At 44.1% G+C, this 15,297-nt stretch overlaps 1 protein-coding gene across 1 annotated transcript in view; it reads right to left on the bottom strand.

The window, feature by feature from the left end:
- LOC147446709 (putative beta-D-xylosidase 7) overlaps window positions 1-15,297 on the bottom strand; it is a 73,678-nt gene that overhangs the window by 8,814 nt on the left and 49,567 nt on the right. The window contains exons 2-5 of the mRNA XM_086525876.1: window positions 5,064-5,393; window positions 4,777-4,946; window positions 4,127-4,224; window positions 3,686-4,039 (exon numbers count right to left, since the gene is read on the bottom strand). Of these exons, the coding sequence (XP_086382002.1) occupies window positions 3,686-4,039; window positions 4,127-4,224; window positions 4,777-4,946; window positions 5,064-5,393 (952 nt within the window). The remainder of the gene's footprint in view (window positions 1-3,685; window positions 4,040-4,126; window positions 4,225-4,776; window positions 4,947-5,063; window positions 5,394-15,297) is intronic.

Below are 15,297 nucleotides of genomic sequence, written 5' to 3'. Positions count from 1 at the left end.
CAATGGTTGCATTTGTAGTACAAACAACATTTGCAGTGGAACCACCCTCTTTCTTCTTAGCCTCTTTGGCCTTCAACTTAGGACACAACTTGATCAAGTGATCATTAGCTTTACAATAATGGCAACGCATCTTCTTTTTGCCCTTATCACCAGAATTGCCAGACGAAGTGCTGCCAGCAGAAGCATTGGGAACAGAAGTTTTGTCACTCGCAGCAGCAAAACCGAAGTGGCTGCATTGCTGTTACCATCCTTTCTTTGAGAAGCAATAAAAGCCTGTTCAACTGCACGCTGTCTAGTCCTGTTTTTTATGGAAAGTGACTCTTGCAACAGCAATGTGCATAATGCATCAAACTTGACAACTTCTGGATTTCTTGGGTCATAAGTCTCCAAGTACTAGCAAAAGTCTGGTAAGAATCTGGTAAGGCATCAAGAACAATCTGCACAAGGGAACTATCTGAAATGACTTCACCTACAGAAATAAGTTGCTCATTGATATCCTTGACACTAGCAAGGAAAGTGTTCATATCATCTTCCTCATGCATAATCTTCAACTCCAGCTCTTTACGCAGCAAAGCAATTTTAGCCTTATTGCGGCTTGCATAAAGACCTGCTAGAATATTCCAAGCCTGTTTTGCAGATTTTGATGAACGAATGTGAGGAACAATGGTGCGCTTCACAGACAACGCAATCAATGCATGAGCCTACGCATCCTTTACATCCCAACGAGCTTGTTCTGCCGTAGGCAAAACAACTCTAATAGCAGCAATCCTTGCAGCAAGACCTGCAACATCCTCAACATCGCCTACATCCTCAGAACCAGGACGTACATCAATGCCCTGCACAATATTCCAGACGCCCTTTGACACAAGAACATGTTGCATTATGTAAGCCCACATAGGGTAATTGTCCCCATCCAACCTGTCCTCAGTAGCAAACATCTTGAAGACATCTGTGTTGTTGTCAGCCATGGTAAATGCTGCACCTGACGTGAAAACTGCTCGAAAATAGAAAAAATGGAGCGGGAACAACACGTGCTATATAGCACAAACCGTAGAAGAATGTAAGGCACCTATTTTGCAGAAAACGACACTGATAGAATTTCTTCACAAAATGACGAAATTACTTGTGCAGACTTGCCTGTAGTGGAAACGGACAGAGATGTCGAGAAATTTCAAGTTGTAATCGGCTAGGGTTTTCGTGGCAAGCGTTTCAGGATATCCCACTTTGCTAGAAGCTGCAGTCTGAAGGCATGTAACTTTGGGCAGAAATTTTCTTGAAAGCTTGCCAAGTCCTTGGAGTATGCCGCTTGGTAGCTATAGACTTCCACCACTGCATGGCACTGCCTCTAAGAAAAATGGCAGCTCGAAAAAAAAAAACATCGATCCTTCTCGTGCAAGTGATCTTAAATTCCTTAAGGCTTATGCCATATAAGCCAGAGCGATGAAGACGAGAGAGCGCCCAATGCGCAATAAAGTAAGGGTGGCAGTGGCTAATAAGTCCGGGGAGGTCACATGGTTGGTAGCCGACCTCACGTCTCTTGGGGTCCCATGGCATACGGTCTAGCCTTCACTTTCGACGACTGGCTACAATTTACAACACTTCCTGAGGAGATTCAAAGCCTTTAGCTACGAGACTTGCGGCGAGTACAAAGCATGTGTCAAGATGAAATTTCGTGTAAACTTTGGAAGTGCCAACTTGCTCTGTCTGCTCTTTGGTAGGACTTGTATGCTTTCAGAAAAGCACACGCTTGAAACTCTAATACCACTATCACGGGACAAGCACCACGTGCCAACGAAAAAGAACAGACTGAACAACTTTAAGCACTTTAAATAACACTGAATTGAAAGAGATGCACGACACACGAGACGGGGAGAGGCGGAGTTCCATCCCAAGAGAGCACTGGCCCCAAACCCTAGCGCCCCTTTCGGTATTTCTTTATATTGCTTCAACTTAGTACAAGCGGGTAATCTGTCCTCTGCACTCCAACGCGAAGACGTGCAAGAGACTGAGCCCATGGCACATATTTAAAGGCCCCTGACCTTGAAAAGCAGTTCACGAAAAGCATCATACTCTAAAAGCCTCTGGTCCCCAAAGCTGACGCTAAAAGCTGCCAGCGTGTTTCACGAAGTCCGTACCAGCTACCACATCATCAACGTAAAACGCAAAAATCCGTACAGGTGCCACGTCAACACTATCAACACAATTTGTGGGTTGTCCGTACAAGCCTGCCACATCATCATCCGCTTGCACACCACCAGTTTGTGACATGGACTGAGATTACACGCCTCATCAGACAGGATTTTATTCAACTACACACCAGGAGGACATGGTCACAGCTAACATGAGAGCTTGGCACAAAGATGGCTTTTTACAGAGAGCATCTTCTCCAGCTCACAGAGGATGGAATATGATCACACCTACCTATATGGACACTCCTTTATCCCATGGGATACGATGTGCTATTAATCAGATGCGCACATCATCGCACCAGCTAGAGATCGAGATTGGTAGATTTAGGAGAGTACCAGCAGAGGCTAGGATTTGCCAGTTGTGTCATATAGACTCAGAGACAGAGTTACATCACATATGTCATTGTCTAGTGTACTATGAGTTACGAGGCTGCATTCATTGTCTATTCAGAGGGCTTTGGACCACTAGCTAGAGTCATGAGATATCAGGATCAGAGATGCCTCTCATTGTTTTTGCTAGAGCTACGCAGACACGGGGGGAGTCTCCCGGGGAGACTAGATAGTGGGAGACATTCACAAAGGGAAATCACTAAATTTTTTAGAGCAGAGACTCAGCAGTTAGATGAGCAAGCTTCTCAACAGACTTCAAAGTCCACCTATACCAAAGGTATATTGACCGACAAAGCAGACGCCCACGTCTACGTGACGTCCAGTACGACTATTCACGAAAACAGACATTGACGATATTCTTCAGCGACCGATGCAGTACATCCTCAAACAGCGCCCGATGCCGGACATTCTCGGACACTGATGTTCTTTTAGCTTTTAGCTTTTATTTTACTTCATTTTATTTTGTACCCAGACAGTGTATTAGATCCACCAGGACTGTATCAATTTGGTCTCATAGGTCATTTTGACCTTTTGAAAACGTTTAATACAACATTTCATTTCTATAGAAAGTCTATGAAATGTAAATCCCTAAAGAACTTTTTGAATCTCATCCAAATGCCAGCTTCATCACAATAAGCCATCCAAGAGTCAAGTCTCAGTACTCCCACGTGAAATTTCTGCTGCCACTTTGACAATTTGGTCCTAGAAGGCGTAAACAAAATTCTTCTTTCCCTCTCTCTGTCATTCATGTTTTCTCTAATCTCCTCTCTCTTCCTCAATCACTTGTGCTTTAAGCTTACCATCTTCACATGCTTCTAACATACGAACTTTGGCACTTTTACACCGTTTTTTGGATATGGCCCCACAAACAACAAAAAGAACCAATCTTCATCTCTCGTTTCAGAAAAAGCCATTACGGAGTGTGTAAAATCTGACTGCCTAATTGGATTGACTGTCTTGCTCATGTAGAAGCTTGCTAAAAAATCGACGATCGAGATGTTCTAACTGTGAGAAAGCCCGGAGAACAACCAAATGAGAAGATAGCACAATTCTAAGAAAAAGACAAGTCATGTGCCATCAGAAACATTGCTAAATAATCAATCAACCTGCATAGTCTCCAAGAAGCATATCGTCTGATGAGTTTGCATGTGGCCCTATGACAGCAACCTTCTTGATATGCCCAGCGAAGAAAGGTAACGTCCTGGCCTCATTCTTTAGGAGAACCAAACCTTGCTTTGCCGCTTCAAGAGCTAGTTGGCGATGAATATCAGCGCACACTGCCTCAGGTCCAATAAGCCCAAAGGGTTGAGCCTTTGGATCACCATCAAACAAACCAAGTTGCATTCGAAGACCAAATAGATTGGACAAAGCTTTGTCAATTGTTGAGACATTTACTATCCCCCTTTCAAGAGCTACTGCTGCATGCCTTGAAACATACGTCCCACAGTTGAGATCCATCCCTGATACAAACATCAATATAAAACAAAAATGGTTGATATGTGAGAAGTTCTGTAAAACAAAAGGACTAGAACAAGCAGAAAACCCACCTGCATTTAAGCAATCTGCCACAGCGTCTTCTGGGCTTGCTGCATAACCGATGTACTCATAAACGACAGCAACAGCATCACAATCTGAAGTTACATACCTGAAAACAAAGAGATAATGAAATAAAAGTCTCTCTATCCATTTGATGGATCACAAAAACTCAAATAGTTGATCTCGGCCTTACACTTGAGTTGCCATGCCTTCAACATGTCAAGTGAATTGGCTCTTGAAGACATCTCAAAGACTAATAGCTCAGACAATAGGCCAAGCAAAAAGAAAAGTCCCACCAAGCAGTGGTTTATACACCTTTATTAGTCTCATATTCAAACGACAACCACTCAGTTGCTCCAGAAACTGTGCCTCGCAGTAAGGCAAAAACCTTAAAACAGCACAAACAATGCATGATAAGTTTCCAATTATTAAGCAAGTTTTAGTGCTGCTGTGTTGTGAAATTTCCTGGGAAAATGAATATAGTAATACCATTGACACAGAATATACACCAACAATGCCTCCTCAATGTCATACAAGGAGCCTTGCAAAACTTCTCGCTATAATCTGTTTGAAGTGAACTGTCACTATGTTCCTTGATATGGTGACATAATCCTGACACAACAAAGATTTCAGCACGCCCTGCTTGTAGAATGTAACATACCCTTTTAATCCCCACTCTTCCCGTACAAGGTTTGAAAGAAGATGGTTATCAGCACAAGTAGGAACACCATTCAGCCGATTGTATGAACACATTACACACATGGCTTGAGCCTCTTGGATGCAACTTTTGAAAGGAGGATGATATGTTTCAACGAGATCTTGTAGGGTGACCTATAAGCAAGAAAAAAACTGCTTTGTATTATGAATTCATGCCATTAAAATGAAAAGAAACGTGCCAAATTTAATACAAAAATAATGGTTCCAAAGTACAGTTTCTGCTACCCATACCAAAGCATCAAATGTGTAACGTGTGTAACCACCCCATGCTTCTAGATCGTAAGCAGTGAAATGCTTGCAGCAAGCTGCCACCTTCAAAGTATTTTGCATGCTGCTCCTTCCATTGAGAATGGTCAAATGCCTTAGGTCTTCATTATACTCCTGCCCTTGCAAACCACAAACATAAGCTACTGCGTACTCACTTGAGACAAATGGATCCTCCCCTGGTGTCTCTTGGCCTCTCCCCCATCTTGGGTCTCGAAAAATGTTAATATTTGGGCTCCAATATGTCAGCCCAGCTTGTCCCACATTGTACATGGCCCGAGCCTCAGTAGAGACTGCCTGTTTTAAGAGCAAGTGTGGATGAACATTGTAAAATTACAATAAAACACTACAGCTTATAATTCATAAGTGTGGTGAAAGAAAACAACGTGTATTTTTGCAATGGTCCTGAATGCACATACTACAAAAGAGAAGTTCATACAAAATCCTAAATATTGTCTGCTATACTCTTGTTACATGCATAGCTTCCACTTATTAAAACCATGGAGATGGTATAAAAAGTTTGGTAAAAAAAAACTGTTTCAATGCTTTGAGCCCTAGATGTTAAGGTTCTCAAAGATGGCATCACTTGTGACAGGCCAGGCAATGATGAAATAGAGTCTCCTCACCATAATGTATTGAAAATGTAAGCTTCAGTCATTGTTACAACTAGTACTTTTAACAAAATCTTTTGCCCCTGCCCGAGGAGGGCCATTTTTTTGTCTGCAATTACTTCGAAAATCTTTTGCACTAATGTCACCACCATAAGGATTGCCAATGGTAGCAGATTGCAAAGAACCTCTACCTTGGTTCGATCCATGCAAACATCCTCAAGGGATATGATATGTTCCAAGAATTGTATCTCCTGCATAAAGAACTCCTTGATGATCTTATGGAGACCCCTTTGGTCTATGCACATTCGGAGATTCAAAATTTCTGATGAACAAAAAACACCGGTGAACGAAAGGACGATAAACTCAATTGGATCAAACCTCAATTACTTGACTCATGGTCTCTTCTTGTTGTGTTGGGCTAACTCTCTGTAACGGACTTGAACACCCCAAGTCGAGAATCTGACACAACACACGTGAGAGAAACTGAAAACTTATTCACAGCTGAGAGACGACACTCAATAAACTTATTCACAACTGAGAGATGACACGGCCCGGTGTAGTTCCGTGCCCAAAAAATTGGCCCCGAAGTCTGGCGCCCCTTTTGGTCTTTTTATATTAATTCTTGGCAAAGTACAATGTCTGAGGGTCCTCTCTCTACTCAGTGCTCCCAAGCCAACCTGAGGAAGAGAGGCCCTGGCAATCCTTTTTAAAGGCCTTTGGCCCAAAAGCAATACAAGAAAAGCTTCAACAAAAGCATTGGCCCTGGAAGCTTCAGCGCTGGCTGCCATAATCTGCACCGCAAATCGCGGAATTCCGTACACTGTGCCACGTCAACAATCAGCGTAAATTACAGGGCATGCCATACAGTCTGCCACGTCAACATCCTCTATGCCACCTTGGGTCCTTGCTTTATTTTTTGATTTCCTTGTCCCATGGACCCCATTGGACGGGACCCCATAAGTTGGAACAACTTGAATCATTTAGTGTGTCAGTTTCCATTGGGATTCGTCCAGGTGGACATGCCACGTCATCACTTTGTGACATACCTCCCTCTTGAAATAATTGTAATTGCCCTCGATTACGCCTGCAAAACCAACATAAGCCAGAAACCAGTTCAATAGACAATGACTCTAAGTATTGACGCACTAGACAACACATATCCAGCACTTACACAAAGACGACAATCACTAAACATTCAAATCACATTCACATCACTACTTCCGTCGAGGTCTTGGTCAAATCATGATCAATCGGCAAAGTATTTAGCAATCACATCTAGATCTGTCATCGATCTCCACATATGTCTCGATTGACTAAATCTTGTTACTATCATGTCCATCTCATCTCTTCGGAAAACAAGACCGAAATGTTGTAGTCATTTCGTCTTTCAAACATGCACTCAATGTCATAGGGACGGGCACCACGTGCCAACGGAAAAGAACAGACTGAACAACTTTAAGCACTTCAAATAACACCTGAACTGAAAGAGATGCACGACACACGAGATAGGGAGTGGTGGAGTTCCACCCCAAGAGAGCACTCCACCCCAAAAGAGCACTGGCCCCAAACCTTGGTGCCCCTTTCGATATTTCTTTATATTGCTTCAACTTAGTACAATGCTGGTACTCGCGCTCTGCACCTTCACCTAGAAGCATGCCAGAGTATGAGCCCACTGCACCTATTTGAATGCCCTTGGCCTTTTGTTTTGTGAGGTCATGTTTTAAAAATCCTTTAGTAACCCAGTGGGTCCTCGGAAGGGGTCACGTACAGTTGAGTGAACTCTTCCCTTTAAAATAGGCCCACCTGGTAAGACTTTGCAAGTTTGTTGAAACTTTCATTCTTCTTCAAGTTGGCTCCGTTCTTCAGTGGCTTGACACGTCAGCGGTTTATGACATCCCCCCCTTCTTGAAAGAAAGTAATCGTCCGCGATTACAGCATATCTGCAAAACAACTCAAGCTAGCGCAAAAATTTCCGAGGGTCATCCTGAGATACATTGAAACCGGCCCGTAGGGCAGTAGACTTTGGCTTTCACCCGAAACTTTACTTTAGACTTTAGGACACAAAGAAACTTTGCAAATAAAAACCTGTAATGGGAATTGACACTTCAAACACACGTCTTGGAAGCTAGAGCGCTACCAAGCAGACGCCGACACCTGTTGGCCCCAAAGATTGGCGCCCCTTTCGGTATTTCTTTATTCTTAATGCAAAGAAACGATCCGATCACTTTCACCTAACTCCCACCAAGCTGTCCGAACCTGTCCATGGCTCCAATCGCACATTTTTGACCCAATTTCGGAGCTGCAGGTCAATTTCAGCGTGCTGTAATGCCACTGTTAAGTGTCTACAGCCCTGTACACGCATCCCAAGGCCTTTCCAAGGCTCCACTGGTGATTCCTTGCAGTTTAGGTGCGAAACCCTAAACCTGCAAAAAAACACAGCAGGTTGTAATTCTCTATCTTGGACCGTTTCGAGCGGAGCGAACACGTCTACGCGTGTTTCAGATGCTTCCGCACGCAATGGGACAGTTCCCCTTTAAATTAGACAAGTTTCACGCGAGAAAACTCTCCGATTTTGCAATCCTTCGTGATGGAACTGTGCGTACCTGTGGGGATTAGCAATTAGCTAATCCGGTTCCTGTTCAGAAGGCTCTTGCCTTGGCAAACACGCATAAACCCTCAGAACTGTACATGGTCAACTGAGTAGCCCATCTAGTGGGGCAACCATATGTGCCAAAGGAGAGAGAGAGATACGCGAGAGCAAGTCATCGCGTTGCATGAGACAAGGGAGAAGGCAAGTTTTCCATTAAAGTTGTGATCACCGGCACCCACTACTCACCCACACACTGTAAAGCACAATGAGCCTCCTCTCTCAACTTGGGCGCCCCTCTTCTGGCTCAAAGTGGCAAATTGTTGCAGAGCCACCATGTGTCCAGTTTGCCTCTTTAGAGTTAATTCCTAGTACCCACCGACTTATAAGTGCGAGGGGGCCTAATGACTTTGAACTAAGCCTAGACACCATTTTACTGCTCGGATTCCAGTGCCAACTGGCCCGACCATCTCGTGGCCACCTGCTCTTCCCATCTGCGGGTGAAACTCTCGGTCGTCGGCCATTTCACACTAGCCACACAATGTCCGGGCATTTGTGACTTCAAAAAGAGGGTCCCAAAAATTAAATAAAAATCATTGGAAAGAAACCAACTAAGACTAGCAGTTGCCACGTCCTCGTGACAGTAATTAGCAGTTGCCACGTCCTCGTGACATACCCCCCTCTTGAAATCGCAAACGTCCTCGATTGCATGCCATCTATACATGCCATTGATGATCTTGTGTTGTTAGCATGCGTTTATCATCGCATGTACCCGCAAGAAAGGTCATAACACATAGATACAAAAGACTTAATGAGACCTTCATACTTTTGTCATTTCCATCTATGATAGAAGTGAGCATAGTACCTTTAACACTTGAAGAGCGATGCACTGAATGCATATGCACATTCGATAGAACACGTTGGGCTGGGGCATACGTAGGCTGTAACCCAAAGGCCTCAAGGTAAAGCTGCAATACATTTGGTGACTCTGACAGTTCATGCTCTTCCATCCACTTTGCATCCATAGGTGGATAGTTCTTGAACTTCACCAAATAGCGTCTTGCAACTTGTCCCTTAACTTTTCTTTCTTTATGTGCTAAAATCTGCTCAGGTACCAAGATCTCATCAAGTTCATCGGCTTCTGGCCGATCCTCCTGGGGCATATCTTCTAGCACATCACCCACAAAAAGGGTCTTAGAAGACTCACGTGAAACGCATTATGAATCTTCCAAGTGTCGGGCAATTTCAGCCTATAAGCAACATCGCTCGTCTTATCAAGCACTTGAAAAGGCCCATAGTAACAAATGCTGAGCTTCGGAAATAACCTTTCCTTGCCCTTTATTTTCTTTAACCTTGCCGTTTTAAATTGTAAAAGTACCCAATCATCAGGTGAAAACAGTAATTTGCGACGGTGATGATCAGCAACCCTTTTCTGCTTTGCCTGAGTCTTCTCCAAGGCAAGCTTAATCTTCTTATACATTTCATCCATGTTCTCAACATATCAATCCGCCTCAAAGATCTTGTCCTTTGTATGCAAAATGGGAGGAACCTTTTTGCCACCTTCAACAATCTCAAAAGGTGCCTCGCCTGTGGATAAATGCACTGTATTGTTGTATACATAGTTAAACATAGGCAAATATTGTTCCCACTTGCCCTTATTATCAGTAGATCCAAGACAGTGGAATTAGCGTCTTCTGACTGTCCATCAGTTTGTGGATGAAACGAAGACGAGAACTTTAGCATAGTGCCCATGTTCTCAAATAATCCTCTCCAAAACAAACTCGTCATTCGAGGATCACGATCATTGACAATCGATTGTGGCATACCATGGTACTTAACTACATTGTACATGAACAACCGTGCCATCTGGTCAGATTTTATCTTCTTCCTGACATGAATAAAATGAGCCTCCTTGCTGAACCTGCAAATAATGGTCCAATATACCATCATTTCCTGTCGGCGTTCTTGGAAGATCAAAGATAAAATCCATAGCAATGATTTTCCATGCATGACGTTGCCCATCTTGCAACTGTTCAAAGATCCTTGCAAAATCTTCATCAAGCTCATAATGATAAGGAATTGACACAGCTGAAATTTGTGGCTTCCTTGATAATGCATCAGGCACAACATTCTTCTTACCTTCCACATGCATAATCTGGAAGTGGAACATAAAAAGAATGTTTGCCCATCGCATATGCTTTTCGAATAGCTTTGACTGTGTCAAGAAGTATCGCAAGGCCTGATGATCTGTCTGGACAACAAAATCAGTACCTAACAGGTAGTGCTTCCAAGTAGAGAGCGCATGAATGACGGCCAAAAGCTCTTTCTCGTAGATTTGCATAGTCTTCTTTGGCCCTCGCAAGATTCTGCTCTCATAAGCTACTATCCGACCATCTTGCATCAGCACCGCTCCGATGCTATTGCCACACGGGTCACACTGGACCACAAATGACTTCCTAAGATCTGGTAAAACAATAAGGGGATCTGAAGTCAACTTCTCCTTTAAGAGACTGAAAGCTGAAATCTCTTTTTGGGTCCATTTGAAAGTGACCTCTTTCTTTTGCAAAGCATGAAGAGGTGAAGCTATCTCTACAAAATTCATGATAAACCTTCTATAGTATGAGCACAATCCAAAGAAGCTTCGAACATCGTACACAATCTTTTGTAACGGAGATAATGTGTCGTGCTCCCTACAGTGGGTGCTCCTTAGTGCAATGTGCGTGACATCTCACTCCAACAGAATGAAAACACAGAAAACAATGGATAACAGAGCAAACAAACACAGTGACTCAACACTAGAACTTGAATATATGGGACTCGACTAACTCAAAGAAACGGGTACAGACTCTGGCATGGCAGCACACTCAGCTCCAGCCAAGGACTCATAGGTACAATGGGGTGTCGAGGCTCAACTGTGCAAGGATGGTGCAGACGTGATGTGTATAACTCAAGATGATAGACTCCAGACTACTGACCACACAAAGTAGATGATGATGATCCTCCTAATCCGTCCGACGTCTCAAACCAACCACACATATGTATCTCCTGAAAAGCCACCAACGGCTGGCAGATATCCCAATCCACCTAAGCCTATCTCCAAGCTGAGGTGGTGGTGATCTGCCACGGTGTCCACTAGACCACCATCAGTAACACTTGCCACCTGTCATAGCCCAGGCGAGAGTCCGTCTAGTGTGAACTCAAGCCCAACTACAACTAACTCTGTCCTGTGCCAGTGACATTGTAGCCTTGCTACAAGTTGCCTGCCACAAGACCACTCGCCGTCCCGGTGAGAGAAACAGCAACCCGTCAACTATTCTTCCGCTGCAAAAGCTTCAAATTTTGCTTGAAATCCCAGGAGATTGTCAAGTTTGTAGGGGTAGGAATGAGAGGAGGGTGTAAGGGTTAGGGGGTGGGGAAGAGTTGGTGAGGGACGAGGGGAGAGGGGGAGGGTAGCGGTAAGGGAGAGAGAGGGGTGGGTAGGGGCGAAGGCTAGGGTGTACGGGGTGGGTGGGTGCGAGTTACGTGGGTAGGGGCGAGTGAGGGTGTAGGGGGTGGGTAGGGCGAGTGAGGGGAGGGTAGGGGTGAGTTAGGTGGGTAGGGGCGAGAGGGAAGGGTAGGGGCGAGTGGGTTGTGGGGGAGCAGGAGAGAGAGCCCACTTGCTATCCTATGCAATGAGAGTGAAGGAGAAGAGGAGAGAGGCGCTGAAGAAGCACACGCAGAGAAGAACGTGAGAGAGAGAGAGAGAACGCTCGTCAGAATCTGGGAGAAGTCACGCTAGTCCCAATTTGGGCTTGACCTTTGAGTATATGAGTAAGTGACTAGGGGGCCATTCACACTTGGGCCCCCTCACTTATAAGTCTTTTAACTTATAAGTTAATAAGTACAAGGCACTTAGGCCTTTATTCCCTAACAACCTCCCACCTAAAAGCAATGTACCTTGGGAGATCAAAGAATCAACTAACTATGATACATCAGCTGATCATGCACTTACTCATCCAACACCCATCATCTGTCGGCAATATGCAAACCGCTCTGCTGGAAGACTCTTGGTCAAAAGATCTGCAGGATTGTCATCTGTGTGCACCTTGACAAGTGTAATGCTCTTGTCATCAAGCACACTCCTGATAAAATGATACTTCACCTCTATGTGCTTTGTCTTGGCATGAAAAACAGGATTCCTTGCAAGCATAATAGCACTCTGACTATCACAGTGTAGCACAGGAACCGGTGACTTAATGCCAAGCTCTTCTACCAAACGCATGAGCCACAAAGCTTCTTTGCATGCCTCAGTGGCAGCCACATACTCAGCCTCAGTGGTAGACAAAGCAACACATTTTTGCAGTCTAGAAATCCAAGAAACTGCACCTCCTGTGAATGTAAACACATATCCAGAGGTAGACTTCCTGCAATCTGGATGTCCAGCAAAATCTGCATCTGTAAAGCCATGCACAGATGTCTCACTCTTCCCAAAACAAATGCACAAGTCTTTAGTGCCTTTCAAGTATCTCAAGATACACTTCACTGCTTCCCAATGCTTTTTGCCAGGATTGCTCATGTACCTGCTTACTACTCCCACCGCAAATGCAATGTCCGGACGTGTAGCAACCATAGCATACATCAAACTGCCAACAGCTGATGCATAAGGAATCTTGGCCATTTCAGCCCGCATATCATCTGTGTTTGGGCAGTCATGTGCAGTCAGTTTTACATATGGAGGCAGCGGAGTACCAAGTGCCTTTCCCCCATCCATATGAAAACGATGTAGCACCTTATTAACATAATCTCGTTGAGATAGATACACACGCCTGTTGGGTCTATCTCGAGAGATACGCATGCCCAAAATATGATTAGCATCACCAAGATCCTTCATGTCAAAGCGATTCTTTAAGCTTTGCTGTAATGCATCCAACTCCGTGACATTGTTACCCGCAATAAGCATGTCATCAACATACAAAATCAGCAATAGAAGAGATCCATCACTTGCCGTTTTGATATACAAACAGTGATCAGAATTACTTCTTTTGTATCCTTGAGACCTCATGAATGTATCAAACTTGTGATACCATGCACGGGGAGACTGTTTCAAACCATACAAGCTCTTCAAGAGTCTACATACTTTCTTCTCTTGCCCCTTTGACACAAAACCTTCTGGCTGCATCATATAGATTATCTCAAGCAAATCGCCATGCAAAAACGCTGTTTTGACATCCATTTGCTTTAACTCCATATCTTCAGAAGCAACCAGGCCTAAAACAAGACGTAATGTGGCAAGCTTTACAACAGGAGAAAAAATCTCATCAAAATCCACACCATGCTTTTGCTTGTACCCTTTAGCAACCAAACGTGCCTTGTACTTAGAAGAAGCATCAGATGTGACCTTGGTCTTGTAAACCCATTTACATGGCAGAGCCTTATGCCCTTTAGGCAAATCAACCAAGTCCCATGTATGGTTTTTCTCCAAAGACTGCATTTCCGAAACCATTGCTTTGAACCATTTCTTACTGTCTTCCCGTTGCATAGCCTCTTTATAGCAAGACGGCTCACCACAATCAGTAAGCATGACATAGTCCAAAGACGGTTCATATCTATCGGGGGGTCTTGTCACCCGAGTAGACCTACGCACCCAATGATCCATAACAGGTGGATTTTCAGCCTGTAAACCATCAAAAACAGCAGGCTGTTCAGCCGGTTGCATCGCAACAACGGGCGGTCTAGGAGCATCAACCTGTTCCTCTACCTGTGGTGCATCAATGGCAACTTGTTGGGGCTGATTTTCAACACCATTTTCAGCATGTAAAGGCTGCTGAACATTGGGCCTTCTTGGCTGTCCATATGTAACATCTTCACGAAAAACAACCCGGCGCACTTCCTCGACCTTTGTGGGCTATTTGTGCATGCAATTCTCATTGAAGATGACATCATTGCTGCGTATGATTTTCCGTAATGCGGGATCCCATAATCTATACCCCATTTCACCATCCTCACCATATCCTAGGAAAATGCATTTATGAGACTTTGGTTCTAGTTTGGTGCGCAGTTCACTCCGGATGTGAACATAGGCCTCACAACCAAACACTCTTAAATGTGCATATGAGGGTGGCTTGCCAGACCACACCTCCTCAGGCACCTTTCCACCCAAAGCCTTGCTAGGTGAGCGATTAATCAAGTGAATAGCTGTTTGCACAGCTTCTGCCCAAAAACCATGAGGTAATGCAGCATGTGACAGCATACTCCGAACTTTCTCTTGGATAGTCCGGTTCAATCTCTCTGCAACTCCATTCTGAGAGGGATTAAAAGGAGCCGTGAGCTCTCTTTTAATACCTTTAGTAGCACAAAAGTCAATAAATGCTTTTGATACATACTCCCCCCCATTGTCTGAGCGCAAAGACCTAAGCTTCTTGTCTGTTTGATTCTCAACAAACGCAAGAAACTTCTTGAAAGTATCCAAAACATCGCTTTTAGCACGTATTGGATACATCCACACCTTACGTGTAGCATCATCGATAAACGAGACAAAATATTTCTTTCCCCCTAAGGACAACTGTGGCATTTCACATACATCGGAATGCACTAAGTCTAACCTGTCAGACTTCAAAGAAAGAGACCTTTTGTGCGGTGTTTGACTGTGCTTACCATAAATACAGTGCTCACAATGAGAAAAATCAGCATACCTCAAACACGGCAAATAGCCAAAACGAGACAGAGTTTCCATTCCTCTTTTACTCATGTGTCCCAACCGGCCATGCCACAAAGAAACACTTGGCTGCTCGGTTACGGCGACAACATGGTCACGCACACTAGGTACATGCAAAGGATACAAAGTGTCCGATTTACAACCCTTGGCTACAATCCGGGCCCCTTTACAAATTTTCCACTTGCTATCACCAAAAGTGGTGTGATAGCCTGCATCATCTAGCTGCCCTGTACTAATCAAACTCTTCTTGAGTTGTGGCACATGGCGCACTTTGTGCAAAACAAAAGTCATACCATCAGCAAAGGAAAA

The sequence above is a fragment of the Adiantum capillus-veneris genome, chromosome 12, assembly GCF_014529385.1.
Source record: "Adiantum capillus-veneris isolate H3 chromosome 12, ASM1452938v2, whole genome shotgun sequence".
Taxonomy (NCBI): domain Eukaryota; kingdom Viridiplantae; phylum Streptophyta; class Polypodiopsida; order Polypodiales; family Pteridaceae; genus Adiantum; species Adiantum capillus-veneris.
This window is presented reverse-complemented; position numbering and strand designations above follow the sequence as displayed.